At 38.1% G+C, this 19,839-nt stretch overlaps 3 protein-coding genes across 4 annotated transcripts; 2 read left to right on the forward strand and 1 right to left on the reverse strand.

Annotated features, from left to right (window-relative positions):
* Window positions 1–1,016: 1,016 nt before the first annotated feature.
* On the forward strand, window positions 1,017–1,947 carry LOC103446176 (BES1/BZR1 homolog protein 2-like). Its single transcript, XM_008385245.3, has 2 exons — window positions 1,017–1,391; window positions 1,515–1,947. Exons 1-2 carry the CDS (start codon window positions 1,161–1,163, stop codon window positions 1,797–1,799), a joined length of 516 nt encoding a protein of 171 aa, XP_008383467.1. The 5' UTR covers window positions 1,017–1,160; the 3' UTR covers window positions 1,800–1,947.
* A 154-nt stretch (window positions 1,948–2,101) lies between these two features.
* LOC103446123 (DNA-damage-repair/toleration protein 111-like) lies at window positions 2,102–5,651 on the reverse strand. Its single transcript, XM_008385194.4, has 2 exons — window positions 4,414–5,651; window positions 2,102–2,606 (listed from the first exon to the last, which is right to left on the reverse strand). The coding sequence occupies exons 1-2, from the start codon at window positions 5,257–5,259 to the stop codon at window positions 2,310–2,312; spliced, it is 1,143 nt and encodes a 380-aa protein (XP_008383416.1). The 5' UTR covers window positions 5,260–5,651; the 3' UTR covers window positions 2,102–2,309.
* A 4,233-nt stretch (window positions 5,652–9,884) lies between these two features.
* LOC103446122 (uncharacterized) lies at window positions 9,885–19,094 on the forward strand. 2 transcript variants are annotated; one of them, XM_008385193.4, is made up of 19 exons: window positions 9,885–10,333; window positions 11,609–11,712; window positions 12,451–12,537; window positions 12,627–12,702; window positions 12,806–12,880; window positions 13,015–13,068; window positions 13,564–13,623; window positions 13,774–13,890; window positions 14,251–14,345; window positions 14,438–14,640; window positions 14,828–14,925; window positions 15,147–15,250; window positions 15,328–15,493; window positions 15,629–15,751; window positions 15,930–16,012; window positions 16,292–16,433; window positions 17,082–17,111; window positions 17,247–17,317; window positions 17,990–19,094. In XM_008385193.4, the coding sequence occupies exons 1-19, from the start codon at window positions 10,295–10,297 to the stop codon at window positions 18,591–18,593; spliced, it is 2,331 nt and encodes a 776-aa protein (XP_008383415.1). In that variant the 5' UTR covers window positions 9,885–10,294; the 3' UTR covers window positions 18,594–19,094. The 2 variants fall into 2 exon arrangements, with proteins under 2 accessions (XP_008383415.1, XP_008383414.1); XM_008385192.4 differs by having other exon boundaries at window positions 9,931–10,333; window positions 15,328–15,514.
* The last annotated feature ends 745 nt before the right edge of the window (window positions 19,095–19,839 follow it).

The raw sequence follows: 19,839 nt of genomic DNA on the forward strand, positions 1-19,839 counted from the left end.
TAAAAGAAATAGTGTCAGTTATAATTGACACAAGGTGAGAGGTATTAAATTGGTGGAGCCGGATTAGTTTATCCGGTACTTATTTATTACATTAGGCCATCTTCAACCGAAGGGTCCAGAGGGTCAGAGGGTCGAAAATAGTCCGAAAACCGTCTCCAACCGAGGGCTAGGCCAGAGGGCTCGTGGGCCTCACGGAATCTGAAACGGCCAAAGGGCTGGCTGGAATTTTTTTTAATGTTATCGGTTATAGCTGACAGAAATAAAAGAAATAGTGTCAGTTATAATTGACACAAATAGCATGGAAAATTTTGAATATAACAACGAGCTGACGTCAGCTAGCCATTATTTAAAAAAAAAATTAATTTTTTTTACTAAATTTTTTTTAAATTCTATATTTTTCCTATAACTTCCTAAGCCATTATACAACATTAAATTAAATTAACATGAAACAACATTAAACAATATGAAACAACAATAAATAACATTAAATTTAAGTTGTAGTTTTTAAATAATAAATTATGTTTGGCCCTATAGCCCTTTGGCCTTCGGTTAGAGACGGTTTTTTGTGACATGACTAAAACGAGCCCTATGGCCCTCGGTTGGAGATGGAAGCAAATATGACCATGTACTGTTCATTAAAATATTAATTTCTTAAAGGGCCAAAGGGCTAAAATGAGCCATCTGACCAGTCCTTGGTTAGAGATTGCCTTATAGTACCAAACACTTGTTTCGTATTAAAATAATCTTATCCGGTGTGTAATACGGCAAGTCAAATTAAAACATGCATCTCGTCTTTCAGAAACTCTCTTAGGAGCACGTGAGACTAACACCCCAAACCCCCGAATCCCCTTTTTATGCGTGAAATCGAAACATGCAATTGTCACCTCTTTCTCTCTCTCTCTCTCTCTCTCTCAAGCTGTCATGTCATGCAGAAAGAGAAACACAGGGAGTGCATGCAGATCCCAGGACCCATCACCACCGTCCAATCCAACCTATGTACTTCTCACTTACCCGGATCGTCCGATGCTCACCAACTGCATTCAACAGAACTCTGATTCAAATCAAAGCTCACGCCTTTAGCTTTCGTTGTTGACTGAGCTTCAGGATATAACAGAGAGCAGAAGAAGAAACGGAGAGAGAGAGAGAGAGAGAGAGAGGAAATGGCGGGAACGAGTGGGATTGGGAGTGGGAGGAGCGAGAGCGAGAAAGAGAAGACCAAGATGAGGGAGAGGCAGAGGAGGGCCATCACCACCAAAATCTTCCACGGTTTGCGCAAGCACGGCGGCTACCGCCTCTCTCCCCGCGGCGACATCAACGAGGTGCTCCGGCATCTCGCCACAGAGGCAGGCTGGCTCGTTGAACCCGACGGCACTACCTACCGCCCACCCAACGTAATGCACCTCCCTCTTTTTTCCGTTTTTCCTTTCCTTTGCTTTCCTACATTTTCTCACCAGCCAAACACATTTTGTTTATTTTATTTTGTTTCCTTTCCTCTCTTAATTTGTGGACGGAAGGCTCCCAATTGCTGCCCGACTTGTGGAACCCCCAAAGCGACCACTCCAGTGGCAACAGCGACACCAACCCCAAGCAGTAGTGTGGTGATTGGAGGTGGTGATTGTTCAACCACAACATCTCCAAGTCGATTCCCCGCCTTCAACACCACCACCAACACCAGCAGTATGAGCATCTACTCGCCATTGTACAGGTATGAAGGCGGGCACCCGCAACCGCAACTGCAGGAAGCCAGGGCCTCTAACAATACCACTCCGGTTGCTTCGCCTCCGCATCACCGCCCTTAGAACATACTTAATCTTCCTTAATTCATATGGATTATAGCTTTGTTCATCCCATACTTTGGGTTCGGATGTGAAATAGTTGGCAGCTATGCAGAGTATATGCTGTGCTGTGATGAAAACCCATTTTCTGCAATCTAATTTTCTTCTATCATATGAATTTACACTATCCCTTACTTGTTCCTTTGTTTGATTTGGTTGGTATGTGAAAAAAACAAAACTAAAGTTTAAGGTTGAAACCCTAAAAAGGTCAAGAAAAAAAAAAGCGGTAAACAGCCTGGGAAAAAGAAAACTTGCGACGCAAGAAATTGGTCAAGCATTCCTGAAGCAAGAACAACCTTTCATGTGATTGTACAGATACAGTTGCATAAGCTTGATCCAATCACAAAAGTAAAGCACTACCACTGCTTGAACCTCACATCGTTAATGGGCAATGTCAAAAACAAAGTTTACCTAATCTTTCTCAGTAACTCTTACATGTGCGGGGAAATTAGCTTGCATTTGAAACTCTGTAATTCAAGTAAAACCTGGGATTTCTCCTGGCATTGGAGCTAACTCGTTGTTACCGAACCTCTCCTCATCATAGAACGAGGCACGCACCACTCTGCCTCCAAAGTACCGGCCGTCAAGGTCAACCAATGCTTTAGTCGTTTCCTCAGACCTCTCAAACTGAATGAAGATTCTCACCGCCTCATCCACCGGGAAATTTGGTTCTGTTATCTCAAATATAAGCACCCGCGTCACTGTCCCATATTTTGCACACTCTGATGCTACTTCATCTTCCAATTCATCATCCACCTCTCCAGGGCCCACCTTCAACAACAAAGTACATCAGCTTAAATTAGAATTAACTATCCATAAGAACAAGAAGTCAAATAATAAATCGGTTGTGAAATAAGTTCAAAAACAGACTTTTTCGACATGTTAAATAGGCACTGACTCACTGTGTAGTGATTTTCACATAATAAAACCTAGGTAAAGTCCTAATTCATTAGCTTCCCAAAGAACCCTGCAGCTTTATAGAAAGAACGAGATTGGGGTTTAATATTGAACGCAACTTAATCGGTTGCTCACCAATTTGACTATATATGGTTCATAAATTTAAATCAGTTTTTGTACTTGCACCCAAACTCAACTTCACCTTACACACTTAAAGAGAACTTGAGCCCAAGTTCATTCATTTCCCAGTAAGCTGTTTCTCCGTATAATGTTGTTGCAATTTCACGTAATGACATAAAACATGTTCAGTGCTGATAGGGATTTCATGGCTAGATCCAACGTCCATTGCTTAAGACACACACATTTATGTGGTTCGTAAATCAGATTTTTTTTTTTTTGGTTTTGGGAGAGAAGGGGGGGGAGGGGGGGGTGTTTGGTAACTGGATGCTAGATTATAAGGGATAGTTGAGTGCTTATGTTATGTTGGAAGGTCAGGGAGTTTTATTCAAGGCGTGAAAAGTTACATTTATTTATTTTTTTTCGTGGGTAAAATTATAGCTAACAATTTCATTCAAAAGTGGCCGTAGTCAGTAACAAAGTGAGTGCAAACAGAAGCACCCTTTTCTTGACAGTTCCTAACAAACATAACATAATTCTTTTGCTTCAGTCCAATGATCAGCCCTATCAAGATAGGTCAGTGGACTTAATCCTCGAAAACAAATGTGCTTTAAAATGAAGCAGAAGTTAAAGTCATGGAACTATAGTATTGTTCTGCTCAACAATCTAAAGATGTAAAGACTAGACTGATTTCAGCAGTGGAGGTTGAAGTTAAGGTCCAGCTGAGGAAAGGAATGGCATTAAAGACAGAATAGTTCAAGTAACAGTTGAGGAAAAACTATACCATATATGGTGAATTCATTAATGATATATACACGAAAATTGTAAGAGACCAGAAAGTTGAGCACCACAATGAGTTAGAAACTCTAAGACAATCTTCAAGCATGCCAGGTCATATGAGAAGACCTAAAAGAACTCATGACTATCTCTAAAGAGAAAAGATTAACCGGGTTACGGCATTACTTTTAAGTACCTTGCTATGACTGTAGAGACAGTTAAAGTTAAACCATCAACCCCTTGAACAATGATACAAAAAATACAGTGGCATGATATACAGGAAAAGAGAATTAACCTTCTGAAGAGTTATAAACTTAACACCAGTAGTATATGAAGTTAACAACACATTGTATATGAAAGGGAAGAAGCTATTAGATACAAGAACATTTCCATACAGACCCTTTGAACAGAATCCCGCTTCATTAGCCTGAAAGTATTTTCAGAAAAGTCCCTTTGAACCTCTATTTCTTCCATATCCATTTTTGTGGCATACTAATATAAGCACGAAACTATGTCTTGGAAAATATGGATAGCTAATTACCAGATTGAGAAACTATTTAATCAGTTTTGGGATGTATCTACTGCTCAAACATAGCCAGTTTTATCCATTTGATAAGTTTCAAGGGATTGAGGTCGCCCGCAAATTTCAAATGATTGTAAATCACATTTGTAGTATCATCGTCCAGAGGAACCAAAAATAATTTTACAATAGTATCCATACACCAAACCATATTGCATTTGCATGCATAAAGCATCATAAGCATGAGAAGGTCAAGTGTACACATACCATGTTTCTAAGCAGCAAAACCCTCGTGGGTGGCCCGTTAAGGCTGACACTCTTCGCCTTCTTCTCCGGCTTTGTTTCACTAGCATTCACAATCACCCCGGCTCGCCTATCCGTTTTCTTGGCCATCAAGGGAGTAGTAATCCCCTGCTCCTGCTTACCAAGCCCTTGACCCTGCTTCCACCCCATCTTCGCCATCATTCTTTGTGCTGCGGTCATTTGGCCGCCAGCCCCGAGCCCCAACCCACCACTATCAGACTTCCCAATGATAAAACCATCTGCATTACTGGGCGGGGACGGGGACCTCGGAACTACCGGCGTTGCTGCCCCGCTCATCGCCGCACGCCTCCTCCAGGCTTCCTCACCTGAAATGTTCCTTGATTCTCCCAAATCCCTCTCCTTCTCTCTTTCTCTCTCCTCCCTCTCTTTCCTCTCCCTTTCCTCCTCCTCCTGCCGCCTCCTATCTAGTTCCCGCCTCATCTCGGCCTCCATTGCCTTCTTCTTCCGCTCCCTCCTGTACTCCTCATAGTCATTCGGCCTCGCCGGATCATACTCCTCCAGCACCGTCGACGTCACCCCAACCAGCTCAGGTCGCTCCACCTCATCGTATATCACCGCCGGCGACAGTGCAACCGCCGGTGACGCTGTAATTTTCGGTTGCACCGCATTCGACGATTTAGGCTTGCTCTGTGGCTTCAGAATCGTCTGCGGCGGGGCAAAAATCGACGACGGCTTCCGGAGCGTCTGCGGCGCCATTTTGGTGCTGCTCGACCACACCGTGCTGTTGCTGGGCTTCTCTTCCTCCGCGGAAGAGGGCGGAGGAAGGTCTCCATACAAACCACCTAGCATTTTGACGACTACCCACTTTCTATCTCTGCAGTTACAGATCTCTGAAAACCCTAGAGGGAATTGAAGCTTACGGATTGATGTGAATTTAGGCGGGTTCTGATGGGGATTCGGTGGACAATAAGAAAAGGTTCTCGGGGAAATCGGTGAAATTAGGGTTTTGGGGTTTGGATTTGTAGCGAGATTTATAGATTGATTTGGACTCTAAAGATAAGGAAGGAAACGAAGCGTACCAACAATGGCGGCTGCTGCCTGTTCAGCTAGATAACTCTGCCGTGCTTATCCGGCTGCAGCAACCGTGGGAAGGTATTGGTTACAAAACTCTTGGCGAAATTGCAGTAAGCAGTCCCTGTAGTTCTCTCGAACTATCATTTCTCTCCTTATAGTGTTTTTGTTTTTTTTTTTTTTCCTATTATAGTTTCGTGAATGCAATTATTTTTCTTTTAGTACGTTTTAGCCCAATAGAGACGGTCCAATAACAAAAAGAGGAAGAGGATCCGGTCCGGATCTCTTTCATCAAAGACCCAAGATCAAATGATACGGGTCGTTGAAATTTGATTCAACAGTTACAAACAGAAAATTATAATAATTGTAATTGTTAGATCAAATTTTAATGGCTCAAATCACTTGATTCTTGGCCTTTGATGAGAAAGACCCGGCCCGGATCCTTTTCCTCAAAAAGATCCCGGACTAAAATTTACATGCCAAGGTCCATTACAGATGATCCAATATCTAGATTTATATCATATCTAATTTGTTGGCAAGAGCCGAAGGCTAAAGGCAAAATCTACTCCTCAAAACGATGATATAGAGCTCGTTTGGATGTGTTTTAAAAATGACTGAAAGTGCTTTTAGAGAAAATGTTTATGGGTTCCAAAAGTACTTTAAGTACTTTCTACATGAAGCAACAGTTATGTGCTTCTTCCAATATAAGCATTTTATGTGCTTTTCTAGAACTTACTAAACAATTTTACTAAGGATTGTTTTTTAAAATATTTTCACCAAAAGCGTTTTCGGTCATTTTAGAAGCACATCCAAACGAGCTAATAGCCTATTAAATTTTTTTTGTTGTTAGAATTTTAATTGTTAAGTAGATCCCACGCTGCCTAAGGCTTGGGCTGGGACTAGCTTGGCCTCGTAAAGTGCTTAGATCAATTTGATCACACAAATTTTGTTGGATTACAAATTGTTTGTTCTATTTTGAGGCAATATTATCAATTTGTCTAGGCCATAAGGCTCGCATTAGATATGCTCATCAATATTAAATTTTCATAATGAAGTTCCCCTCCTCGAGTTTCATGTTCAAGTTCTCCTTGGAAATGATGTTCCGTAGATGTCTCGTCTTACCTTTCCTTCTACCTTACACACCTTTGGTGCCTTGCCTTTATTTCACAACCTTTTGCTTTCGCACCCATACGTCATTCAACAGAGTAAAATCTTTTTAAGAAATTTAACGTTGGAGAGTGTATAAGAAAAAATTATTTCGCCTTAGGCCATCTCCAACCGAAGGGTTCAGATGGTCAAAAATAGCCCGAAAACCGTCTCCAACTGAGAGTCAGCCCAGTGAGCTCGTGGGCCCCACGGAATCTGAAAGGGCCAAAGGGCTAGTCACATGCAGCCAGCCCCGGGCTGGCTAGGATTTTTGTTATTTCTATCGGATTTCCTATTGATTATAACCGACGGGAATAAAAGAAATAGTATCGGTTATAACCGACACAAATAGAAGGGAAAATTCTGAATCCAACGGCTAGTTACAGTTGGATTCAAATTTTTATTTTTTTTATTTTTGGGCCAATTTTTTTCTAATGAATTAAAAAAATTCCCTTTTTTTTCTTCCTATAAATGCCTAAGCCATTCCTACACTATTTCTCACATAATTTTCATTCTTTTTAATTTTACGTTGTTGTAGTTTTTAAATTTAAATAATAAATTATGTTTGGCTCTCGGTTGAATACGGTTTTTTGTGACATGGCTAAAACGAGCTTTATGGCCCTTTGGCCCTCGATTGGAGATGGAGGCAAATATGAATATATATTATTTATTAAAATATTAATATCTTGAAGGACAAACGAGTCATCTAATCAATCTTCAGTTAGAGATGGCCTTATACCAACGCACAACACTTTCGTCATGGAGATGTACAATTTCATGCTAAAAGTTAAACTATAAATAACATTTGGTAAAGAAACAAAAAGTTGAAATAATACAAGTGATGCATTCAATGCTGGAGAACTCAATCATAAAATGTCTGACACTTTTGAGTAATATCTCGATTTTCTATTAGTTTAATAATATTTTTTCTTCTACTGTTGACAAAAAACACAACTTTGATTCCCTGTCACTATTGATTATTTGTTTATTTATTTATTAATAGTATTATTATTGTTGATGTACAAAATTGAGTTAATTTTGAGTCAACATAGAGTATGGTGAATTGACACTCGTGAGGAAGTTTTGGCTAAGGCCATCTCCAATCGAAGAGTTCAGTGGGTCAGAGGCCCGAAAATAGCCCTAAAATCATTTCTAACTGCAGGCTAGGCCAGGGGGCTAGGGAATCTGGGAGGGCCCCACGAAATTTCAAAGGGCCAAAGGACCTAATGGCTAACTGCTTTATGCCAACTAGCCAGCCCCGGGCTGGTTATTTTTTTTTTAATGTTTTGTTATTCCTGTCGGTTATAACCGACAGGATTTATTAAGAAAAAATTCAAATGAAACGGCTACTAGCCGTTGCATTTGATTTGATTTTTTTTTTTACATTATTATTATTCTTTTTATTTACAAAAATTTTCATATAACTTCTATTTTTTCCTATAACTTCTATTTCACAAAATTTATTTCATTTTTTTTTTAAATTCCATTTTTTTCCTATAACTTCTATTTCATAAAATTTGTTTCATATATTTTTTTTTAAATTCCATTTTTTTCCTATAACTTCTATTTCACAAAATTTGTTTCATATTTTTTTTAAATTCTATTTTTTTTTCCTATAACTTCCTAAGCCATTATACAACATTAAATTAAATTAAGTAACATGAAACAACATTAAACAATATGAAACAACATTAAATAACATTAACCAACATAAAAATTATACAACATGAAACTTAAACAACATTTTTAAAAACATTTAAGTTGTAGTTTTTAAATAATAAATTATGTTTGGCCCTCGGTTGGAGACGGTTTTTTATGACATGGCTAAAACGAACCCTCTGGCCCTCTGGCCCTCAGTTGGAGACTGATGCAAATATGGCACAGTACTGTTCATTAAAAATTAATATATTGGAGAATCTTGGAGGGCCAGAGGGCTAAAACGAGTCTTCTGGCCAGCCATCAGTTGGAGATGGCCTAAGGGTACACGGACGAAGCAACCTACAAGGAAGGTAGAGTAAGTACTGAAAGGCACAAGCGGCCAAAGAGTCTCCAATGCTTAAGTTAGCAAAGTATTGTTTAAGGTGTTACACAGGCAAGTTTACTAGTAATATAAGTGTTGAACAATAATTAACGATTACCTGTAGAATGGAGTAAATGTTACCGTTTTATAGAGACAAAGTTGGAGGCAGTATTTTGACTTAGCGAGCATGGGATTGAATGTAGGTAATTTGGTGTTGTGACTTGTTACATTATGTTTACTCTTGAAGTTGGAGGGAAATATTATATAGATTGTGGGGATAGCCAATGAATGATTGCCAAGTGTCGTGGCCTCCACTTACTATGGGGTTAGTTTGTGTGCATCAGCATGGGTGCCTCAACGAATATCCTTTAGCAAGTTCATAATGCTCAACAGTTAATCGATATCTGATAGTTTCGAAGTAGATGTAATATGATAAAAGAAACTATTACATTCTAAGTTCAACTCTTATGATATTACTCAAATAATAGATAAAAACAAAGAGGTATTAAAAATGAAAACCAGCAAAACAAGAGATAGAAGGCACTAAACACGCACAAATTTGTCAATAATGCTCCCAAAAGCAAGTGGACAACAAAACTCCAAACTTCCAACTTTAAAGGAGAGCAACAAAACCTACCCAAATAAAATATAAAATACAATGACATAATTTTCCATGCTCAAATTTTAGAATAATCAATGAGGCCATCACAAAGTTCGACTAGCTATCCAATTATATAATATTTTTTCTTTGCTATTATTTTATCAAAATATTGTGTGTGTTAAATGTTTTTTTTAATATTATGAGATAGCCATCCAATTTTTTTTTGACAACCAATAACAATACTGGGTTGAATTATTAGAATGCGTTTAACTCATATGCTTTTAAAAGATTCACTTGCATTTTATTAAAGATTAGTTGTAAAAATATTTTCACTAAAAACGAATGTAGCTATTTTAAAAACACCTTTACTAAAAACGATTTTAGCTATCTTAAAATGACTGAAAGTTTTTTGGTAAAATAGAAGTGAATCATAGAAAAACATTTAAATAATTCTTATAAGAAGTGTTTTTTGCAAGAAGCACAATATGTGTTTTTAGAATTTCAAATTATTTTTACTAAAAGCACTTTCGGTTATTTTACTTCCAAACGAGCTTTTAGTTATTAGGAGAGAAAATCGATAAAAATCGAACTCATATCAAAATGTATAAAGATAAGGTAAACCGCCAAAGGACAAATGGTGATCTAATCGATTGAAAAGAAAAAAAGGCATAGGTTATAAAACACGAAAAAGGAAAATAACATTTGAGAGCCGTATAATAATTCAACCCTCCATCCCGTAATTCCATTTCATCTCCAACAACACACACTCTCTCTCCCTCTCACCTCCGCCCACGATTGCAGGCTTCGTCGGGTTCTTCCATCTCTGCGCGGCCCTCGATTTAGATCCAAATCGATTCGGCGGATTCCAATTTCTAGGGTTTTTGCATCGTATGCCCGGATCACTTTCGGCGTTCTGGGCGGTTCGGCGATTGGTGAATCCTCGGTTTGGGGATTTTGTTAGGGCGCGCTAGGGTTCGTTTCCCGGAGTTTCGCAGATCCAACTCCAGTTTTCCGCGCGGAGGCCATTTTCGCTCCTTAATTCAACCATGTTTTGGCGTATGGCGGGGTTGTCCACGGCGTCTGCGGTGAGTTCTCCGCCGTCGTTTTTGTTCTATGTTTTCTTGTTTTGGCATTAGGTGTGCGGGGCAAAGTGTTGGTTTATTTGTAATATATTCGGATTGAATCTCGGTGAAGTTTTGGGTATTTTTTGTGTTGCTCTGTTTGCTTGGTGAGAAAATGTGGGATCAGAAATTGAATTTTGGAATATTTGGATCTTAAGAAGTGTTGTTATGTTGTGTGGAAACTGATGGGGGATTGGCAATTGAGACTCTGTTTGAAATTGGGTATGTTGTCTTTGGTTTCGGATCTGGAATTGGGAACAATGGTGTAGTGGGAACTATGAACTATCTAATATGTCACTCTGTGGCGGTCGGAAAACACCATTGGAAAGATTATTGCTTTTTTAATCTTACGGTTGGAAACTAGTGGCTAGTGGCAGTGTCTTTAGAACATAGTGTATTTTAGTTAGTGTATTTTAGTCTAAGGTCGGGTTTGGTATTGATTTGCTTTGAAAAAAAGCTGCTTGAGAATAAGCGGCTGTGAAATAAATCATCAGAATGTTTGTTAAACTTTTTTGTAAAAGTGCTTTTGGATAAAAAAGCAGTCTGATAGTGGGTCTTTTCATTAAAGGAGCAATGCAGCTCTGTGTGCTTTGAAAAAATGCCAGTTTTCCAAAGCTGCAAATAGCAGTTTCAGCTTTTTCCTTTGATTTCAGCTTATTCTCACAGCAGTTTCCAAAATAAGCCATTTTTTTTTTCAGTTTACTAAACACCTAAAACCCTCACAGTTTTTTTTCATAGGTGCTTTTTTTTTAAGCACCTCACTCAAACCACCCCTAATATAAGTGGATTTTTTATGAAGTCAGACTGTGGCAATACATTGCATGCCAGTTAGCAATTCGTCAGGGGGTGGTTGAGGGTTGTGCAAGGTTTGGTGACCTCTTGAAAATTTTCGATGCTCCAAGATTTAACCATTTTTGGGTGATTGCTCTTAAAGTTTGGTTTTCAAATTAGGATATTATATTATGCAGGCATAAAAATAGGTTGTATTCATATATTCCATGCCGTGCTTCCCTTGAAGCATTCAGTTGTATCTGCGCTGGTTTACATCGTTTCTCATGCCCTCCCTGGAGGGCCGGTGATGGTCTCCAGCTGTCACCTGTGCTTGTTGGTTTGCTTTGAACTTGTTTTAGGAGGTCCATAGTACTGGTTTTCACTAATATGGAAAGCTAGTTTTTTTTTTTGTTTGTTTTTTAGCCTAATTTATGTGTTTTGCATCTCTTATTTTATTCTGTGGTTCAGGTGGAGACAATTTTGGACAAGGATCATTTCACGTTGGAAGAGCTACTTGATGAAGATGAAATTATTCAAGAATGCAAAGCTCTTAATGGCCGCCTAATCAATTTGTAACTCTCCTTTCATTCCCCAATGTCATTAGATTTGGCCTTTCTTTTTTATTCCCTTGCTCCTTGTTTATCATTGAGCATCAATGAGTGAGGTAATAGAGGGTTTATATCTTTCTGCTCAGTGTCTTTGGGTAAGGGCTGCTTGTCATACATTTGTCAGAAGTGATTTTATGTTTTTATCATGTGCAGATGTACCAAAAGATCAATGTGCTTAAAGATAAAAGCAGAAATTTAACACTTCCTATAAAGAGCTATTATCAAAATGATTCCTTATAGTGGTTGGGTTTATAGTTCTGCGACATTGATGTTGGCATATGGATGTAAATCCTTTGCTTTGAATCTGAAATTTGGGGTTTGAGATGTCTACACTGGAAATTTGGTTTTAATTTTGTTTTTTTCCGCGTACGAAAAGTTTAGGGGAGGGGAGGCTACCCCATCCCAGGGCCAGGGCATAGCACAAGCCTCTTTGAGGACTTGCAGAGGGGTCTTAGCCCCTTTTTTGGTTTTTACAGATCGTCCACCAAGCTTTTATTTCCATCCAATTTGAGCAAATTAGTTTTTTATTTCTCAGGCTAAAAAACATAAGATTGTCTAAAGACTCTAATCTTTTCTTAAATAATTTAAGTGTAGTATTGTTTGCACTTTTTAGTTGTGTTGTTTTCCTCATATGCTTAAGCCTCTGAAAACTCCTTTTCATATGTTGTCTTATTTAATTACTTGTGGTGCTCTATGTTGCAGTTTGCGAGAAAGAGCCCAGGTTGAGCAACTCATCCGATACATTGTTGAAGAAGCTCCCGAGGATGCTGAAAATAGACGAACTTTCAAGTAGGTTGCATTGAACGTACATGTAAGCATCAGCGTTGATAATTTACTCTACCCATGTGATTGATCAAGTCAATTTGTTGTGTATGCAGATTTCCTTTTATTGCATGTGAGATTTTTACTTGTGAAGTTGATATCATACTCAAAACATTGGTAGAGGATGAGGAGGTTAGGAACTCTAACTATACAATCTGAATGACTCTGTTTGACAGTTTTGCAGAATGTTTAACAGATTCAACTTTTGATTAACTTGGTTATGTCATGTTGCCAGTTGATGAACTTGTTGTTCTCCTTTTTGGAACCAAATAATTCTCACAGCACACTCTTGGCTGGGTACTTTAGCAAGGTAGTTCCTTGTTGAACTAAATTCTATCTTCATACTTTGGCATGAGAGTAGTTTTACCAATGTAAATTATATATGTTTACTTGCTGTTTAATTTCTTTTTCCTAGGTTTTACATTTATATTTTCTTTATCCTAGGTTGTTGTTTGCCTGCTGTTGCGCAAGGCAGTTCCTTTTCTGCAGTATATTCAGGTAAGTCCATTATTTGTTCTTTTTAAAATCCTTTATGCTTATGCATTAACTTCTGAAGTTGTGTTGTGACATGGGCCAATGGGTGTCTGATATGCATATTCTGGTGGATTCAAAGGGGAAAGTACAATGAAATTTTAAAATTATTTGGGTTTATGTAAGTTTCATTGTAATTCCATAAAGTGTTGTTGGGTTGTGTGAAAAACTCTTAAATGCGACAGTCTGTTTGAGCCTTTGTTTACTTCACAATTCTGTTAGTTGGTGTGCATGTCCAAATAATTATCTACATGATTGACTTCATAGATTCATGTTCTTCTCAAGTAGATTGAACGTAATATCCTCACTATAACCATGCTACATGTATATTTAATTTTCTGTTGAATACTTTCTATGACATCATATATCTTGTTCAAATTAGTAAACAGCTTTTAGATTTTCATGAGTTAAGTTATTTGCTTTAGTTTGGAGCTGATGCATTGTTTGTATGTGCACGTTCAGGGTCATCAAGATATTGTCAAGAAGCTAGTTGACCTGATTGGAATTACATCTATTATGGAGGTTGGTGTAGATAACTGTTGTTGTTTCTTTCAGTATTTGAGCTCGTTACTGCACTGTTATTAAAACTAAGATGCAAAAGAAGCATCTTAAGATTGGTAGCTTTACAATTGGAGGAAACTATTTTGAAAACCCAATTTATATGTTTTATAGGTTTTGATACGTCTGGTTGGTGCTGATGAACATATGTATTCTAACTATACTGATGCAATGCACTGGATACAAGATACAGATGTGCTAGAGATGATTGTGGACAAGTTCAGCTCTTCGGTATGTGACTTATTTTACACATAAGCTATATTCATGTGGTTGAATGACTACACAACGTGGGGTTCCTTGTTTCTTAATCATTTATCAGTATTTTTTTTTCTCTACATGTTTGTGGAAAGTTTTTTGGAGGAAAGGTTAGAACCATAACATGCCATTGCTTTGTTAATGGAAGATGGTGCAATCTTAACTTTTAAGGGGGAAAAGTAATAGGAAAAGTCTGAATTTTTTAATTGCCAGCTGGAAAAAAACTTACCCTATGTATTTTTCTTTTTTTGATCTACACATTTTGCTGTATTACTAAAGATGATCTGTTTGCTGTGCATTAAGATTGTTGAGTGTTAATGAGCGTGATTTCTACAGGATTCTCCTGAAGTGCATGCTAATGCAGCGGAGACACTTTGTGCTATAACACGGTTTGCTCCGCCTGGACTTTCTTCAAAAATCTCCAGCCCAAGGTAACATTTAGTTCTCGCATATATTGATTAGTGTTTTACATACATTTTTTCTGTAGCTTCTTTATTAAAGTCCATTTGTGTATTTTGTGCAGCTTTATAGGAAGATTGTTTCGGCATGCTTTGGAGGATTCACGGCCAAAATCTGTTCTTGTTAACTCATTGTCGGTATGCATCTCTTTGTTAGACCCTAGGAGGCTAACCTTGGGAACATATCATATGTATGGACGTCAGATGACTCATGGATCCACAGTTACCGCTAATCCTGAGACTGTTGTGGGCATGCTGGAGAGCCTAGGTAAAGTTATCTCCTTTTGACTACGGTATTTGCTTTTAGTTAAATGTGACCTGATATGTAGCTGCTTTGCCTACATTCATATTGCCCGTGAAGAGTTTCTATGCTCCTTTTTCTGGCAATTGGAACTTGAAGATTATTTTTTGTATCTTTTCTGAAGGATTAAGTAATATCTCTTTTAATTATTTAGGTGATTTGCTGAAGCTGTTGGATGTTTCGTCGGTGGATAACATGCTGTTAACTACATATGGCAAGTTACAGCCGCCTCTTGGAAAACATCGGTTAAAGGTGAATATTCTAATGTCTTTTCAAGTTGTCCTTGCTCAAATTTAAGAATTGAGTTCTTTCTCTACAAAAGTCTTCCGGTATGTTTGGACTGTTTGTTTTGGGAACATTATTAGTTTAATGGAATATTCAATTAATATGTTCACAAGCCACTTGAAACTTTCACAGCGTGTTTAAGGGTGATGTTTATATTTTAATTCTGGTCTGAACATGGTACTTTTCAGGTTGTAGAGTTCATTTCAGTATTACTTACGGTTGGCAGTGAAGCTGCTGAGAAGGAATTGATTCGTCTTGGAGCTGTACAAAGAATTTTAGACTTGTTTTTCAAGTAAGCACAAAAGTTTTCATGTTTACTAAAGAGTGGTTTTATACAAGGCCTTATCCGTGATTCTGTTGCCTCTCCAGGTACCCATATAACAACTTTGTACATCACCACATAGAGAACATAATTGTGTCGTGTTTGGAAAGCAAGAATGTTCCTCTTGTCGAACATCTTCTTCATGAGTGTGACCTTGTTGGAAAAATACTTCAAGCAGAAAAGAATTTCACATTGGCAGCCGACTCGGACAAGGTGCTGCTGCTGCATTGTATTGTAAAATATTAATACCTTGCATCCAGATCATTTTTGTACTTTTTATATTTTTTTTTCTAATCGTAGTTTATTGAAACGGTATTTAAACATTGTCTTGTTTCATTTTTCTTTCAGCCAACTGTTCCTGTTGAGGGTAGATCCCCACCCAGAATTGGGAACATTGGACATTTAACACGTATATCCAACAAACTCATTCAGCTAGGAAATAACAATAGCGAGATTCAGACGCTGCTGCAGGTTTTTATTTATGTTTCTTTGTATTTATACTTATAGTTAGCCTTTTCAGTTTATGAAAGTAAGTTTTCTGGAAGTGAAGTATTCTGTTATCTATATGCTGAATAGAAAATAAGTTTTTGGAAATGAAGTATTCTGTTATCACTGTCGAAGTCATTTTAGAGTTGTAATTATCTTGCAGGAAAACAGTGAGTGGGCGGAGTGGCAGGCAAGTGTCCTGTCAAAACGTAATGCAGTCGAGAACGTCTATCAGTGGGCCTGTGGGTATGTGATTTTCCCTCACAAAAGCATTTGGTTTCTTCATGTCACATTTACTGTTGATTTGCGGTGCAAGTTCTAAAACTGTAGTAAATCACATATAGTTACTAGTGGATACAGCAAACATGATCAACATGCTTTTTATTCTAGTAAAATATTGCTTTTGTTGTTTCATTGATACAATACTGATTATCAATGTGACCTATTTCATTTTTTATTACCTCTCCACTGTCCTAAGGAACTCATGTTTTCGGCTATCTAATCATGGTAAATCAACTGTAACAGGCGGCCAACTGCTTTACATGATCGAAATAGGGATAGTGATGATGATGACTATCAAGATAGAGATTATGATGTTGCAGCCCTTGCAAATAACTTAAGCCAGGCTTTCCGATATGGAATTTACAACAATGATGAGTTAGATGAGGTACCCCCTGATACCTTTGATTATCTTAAAATCCTATTTATACACACTGTACATTGAAAGAGACAACTCAAAGGGAAAATACACAATGGCGAGGAGAAAATAACTTAGTATTTTATGGTAGCCTATATCATAAGAGCAGACCGTGTTTTTTTTTCTTTTTGAACCTTTAGACTAGAAAGTAAAGTACCCTTGGAGTTGGTCAAATGTTAGAAATAAAGAAAAATGATAGAAGATAGACCTGTTTAAATCTTCAGGAGTAATTTACACTATTATCATATGCACATCGCTGGGAGTAGGATATCACATAGAACAAGTTTCCTTTTTAGACTAGACAATTTGGTGCTTTAATTTTGTTTTCTTAAAGTCCTTGTTACTGTGTTTAACATTTAAGAAAGCTATTAGCCTATTATTCTATCCACTGGCCCCTGGGATGTTTACATGATGATATGTTGTTGGTTGATATTTTCAGCATCTGGAATTTTTGTAATTTTATTGCACCAGCTATGAAATTTAGTGGTGTCTCATAATTTGGTCCTGGAGGAAATGGAAAGATGACAATGTCCCAAAATGTTCCAAACACTTGTGTCATTCTTACTTAGTGTCCCTGTGGTGATGATTACTGATATTAATACTCTTCATGCATTTCAGGGCCATGGCTCACTTGAACGAGATGACGAGGTATCAAATATGCTGCCAGCTTACTCAATTCAGTGATTATTAATTTTTTTTCTTGTTGATATGTTTTTGATAATATTAGGGTTGACTACTGTTAAAGGTTTTCCAACTGTTCCTTGCAAAATATTTTTGGCTCAGGATGTCTACTTTGATGATGAATCTGCTGAAGTCGTCATATCTTCATTGCGTTTGGGAGATGACCAGGAAAGGTAGGTGGAAAGTCCTTTAATATTTACTCTTAAGATTCTATTAGGATTTTTGGCAAGACAATCCTATAGCATGAAGCTGTTTCCAGAGTTTGATTGCCACAACAAATCTATGCATGTAGGCTATACCTGGCAATAATGTCATGAAACATTGAGATTTTTATGGGTATCTTCTCCTTCCTCAGCCTGTCCGGTAAAGAATAGGGGTGCTGCTATTGACGCTCTAAAAAAGCTTTACACTCCAAACTTTTTATATTTAGAAATAAAAGTACACTTATTGCATGTGTATTAATGACTTTTTTGGATTGTCTCCCAAGAATTAGTGATCAACGGAATAAATATTTTTTTCCTGCTGGTCCGGTTTGTATCTACTGGGAATATGAACTTGGGTTAAATTACAATTGTGGTGGCAACTAAGTCTACAATTTTTTTGTTGAGTTAATAATTTCCCTTATTTTTTAGCTTATAATGCTGGGTTTGAAGCAAACAGTATTCTTTCCATGTTGTTCCCTTGGTTTATGGTTCTTTGCATGGGTAGTGGGACAGTGGGACTAAGCTTCTGAATGGATTTTTGGACTTTTACTAGTGGTGTTATTGTGCATATCTAGCTCTCCTGATTATGTATAAAAATCCGGTGCTTTGAACTGCTTGACATGTTTTCCGTTCTGATTGCAGTGGTTCTCTGTTTACAAATTCCAACTGGTTTGCTTTTGAGGATGACAGGGCTGCCACTGATCACTCAACTGGCTCTCTTGCTTCTCCATCACCTCATACGGCGGAGTCTAATGTTGTCAATGGTGGCGGGGATGATGATGATGTCATTGTTGGTGAAGATGATGACTTAGTTGACACCGCAACATCTTCTCCGGAACCAGGAATAAAACCAGAAGATTCGGAAGTTGCCGTCCCAAACAATTCGTTAGAATTGGGTCCCGTTGAAACTGAAAAACCACCTGAGTGGGTTGAATGGAGGGAGACTTCAGACTCTGGGGAACCCTCTGATGCCCTAGCAAATGGTGAACTTCAAACGAAATCTGCCGATGCAGCTAAATGTTCATCATCTTCTGAGCCATTGATGAAAGATGATAAAGTTGTTACCGAGCCTCAAGCTGAATCAACGGTTGAGGGAACTTCAAAGCCGCCTGAGCTGTCAGAATCAGGCAATGAGAAGCCAAGTTCTGAGTCAACCACTTCTGATGCTGCAGCTGCCGACGTGGGAACAAAAGGCAGTCAAGAAGCGGCTCCAGGAGATAAAGAGAAAGATAAGGAAGGGAACTAGTGTAAATTCTTGATGATCAGTTAACTGGGCTAACTCATTACACCACGACATTGATCGGGTGGGAAGTTGAACCTAGACACTTGTTGGTTGGGCAAAGGCGACTGTATCTATAGGGCCCTGCGCACATCATCGAAGTGGACGATGATATTTTTCCCCCACCTGTAAGAAATTGATCTCTCCTCTCTCTCTCTCTCTCTCTCTCTCTCTCTCTCTTGCCTCCCGCCCCCCTCGCCACCATTTAAACATTGAGGAAAAGGGAAGGGGGGCGGGCAGGTTCTCGTTTGCAGACGCTCGTAGTGAAGTAATTTTCACGTTTCATTAATTTGTCTAAAGCTTAGGTGTTACAGAATTTGGATTTGTGACGTGCCCCGCCGCTTGTATTTTTTAGCAAGAACCTGTCAATATACATAGTTGCCCTTCCCCCACTCCCTTTCTCCCTCCCCTCCTCTCTCTGAATATGGAAATTGATTTTGGAAATGAGTTCATTGATTGTCTGGTGCATTTTCATGTCTTTGATCTGATGGTGGATTTAAATCGAAATTCCGGCGTTACATTTGAGATGTCAACGTGCTGTTATAATTCGTATGCAGCATTTCCCATCAGATTACTTTGTTATTTCAGGCTACGACTGGAAGAGCATGATTTTACTTTGTGTTTAGTTTCAGTATTTGCCACGGACTTATATGAATTTATGCAGAAATTTTTCGATGTACCGGGAACACGTTTCGGTGCATCAGATCTAACCACTTATATTCGGAGTGTGTTAAGAAGTTTTAGTTGAGCTACACAATGTGTTGTAATTCCTTTCCCGTCACCAGAAAATGTTGAAAATAAGACCTTCAAGTGGTGGATTGCCCTGCTTTTTCTCAACCCACCTCATGGTATAAAACTAACGTAGAATTTTGGTAGTAATAAAAAAATTAAAATATGGGTGAATTACATAAAATTACTCAATTATTGGGTCAGTTACAGTTTTATATCTCATTTTTAAAAAATTTCAATGTCATATCTCATCTACGAATTTGTTACAATTTCATACATTCCGTTAGTTTGTCTGTCAAATAGTGACGTGGCTTGAGATGTGACCTATTTTTATTAAAAAATTAATAAAATATTATAAACTAAAAAATAAATTTTGTTAATGTTTTTTGTTTTTTTGCATGGGGGACCCACCTTTATCCCCCTCACCCTTCTTCCCTGCACCCTCTTCTCCTAACCCAAAACTAGAACCACCCCAAACCCAGGT

Source organism: Malus domestica, chromosome 10 (genome assembly GCF_042453785.1).
Source record: "Malus domestica chromosome 10, GDT2T_hap1".
Classification (NCBI taxonomy): Eukaryota; Viridiplantae; Streptophyta; class Magnoliopsida; order Rosales; family Rosaceae; genus Malus; species Malus domestica.

Excerpts from the sequence above, each read along its gene's own strand:
- LOC103446176 (XM_008385245.3), top strand. The coding sequence starts at position 1,161 with ATGGCGGGAACGAGTGGGATTGGGAGTGGGAGGAGCGAGAGCGAGAAA. Across the intron at positions 1,392-1,514 it reads CTACCTACCGCCCACCCAAC|GCTCCCAATTGCTGCCCGAC; the intron begins GTAATGCACCTC and ends TGTGGACGGAAG.
- LOC103446123 (XM_008385194.4), bottom strand. The coding sequence starts at position 5,259 with ATGCTAGGTGGTTTGTATGGAGACCTTCCTCCGCCCTCTTCCGCGGAG. Across the intron at positions 2,607-4,413 it reads TTTTGCTGCTTAGAAACATG|GTGGGCCCTGGAGAGGTGGA; the intron begins GTATGTGTACAC and ends TTGTTGTTGAAG.
- LOC103446122 (XM_008385192.4), top strand. The coding sequence starts at position 10,295 with ATGTTTTGGCGTATGGCGGGGTTGTCCACGGCGTCTGCG. Across the intron at positions 12,538-12,626 it reads GAAAATAGACGAACTTTCAA|ATTTCCTTTTATTGCATGTG; the intron begins GTAGGTTGCATT and ends TTGTGTATGCAG. Across the intron at positions 16,013-16,291 it reads GTCTATCAGTGGGCCTGTGG|GCGGCCAACTGCTTTACATG; the intron begins GTATGTGATTTT and ends CAACTGTAACAG.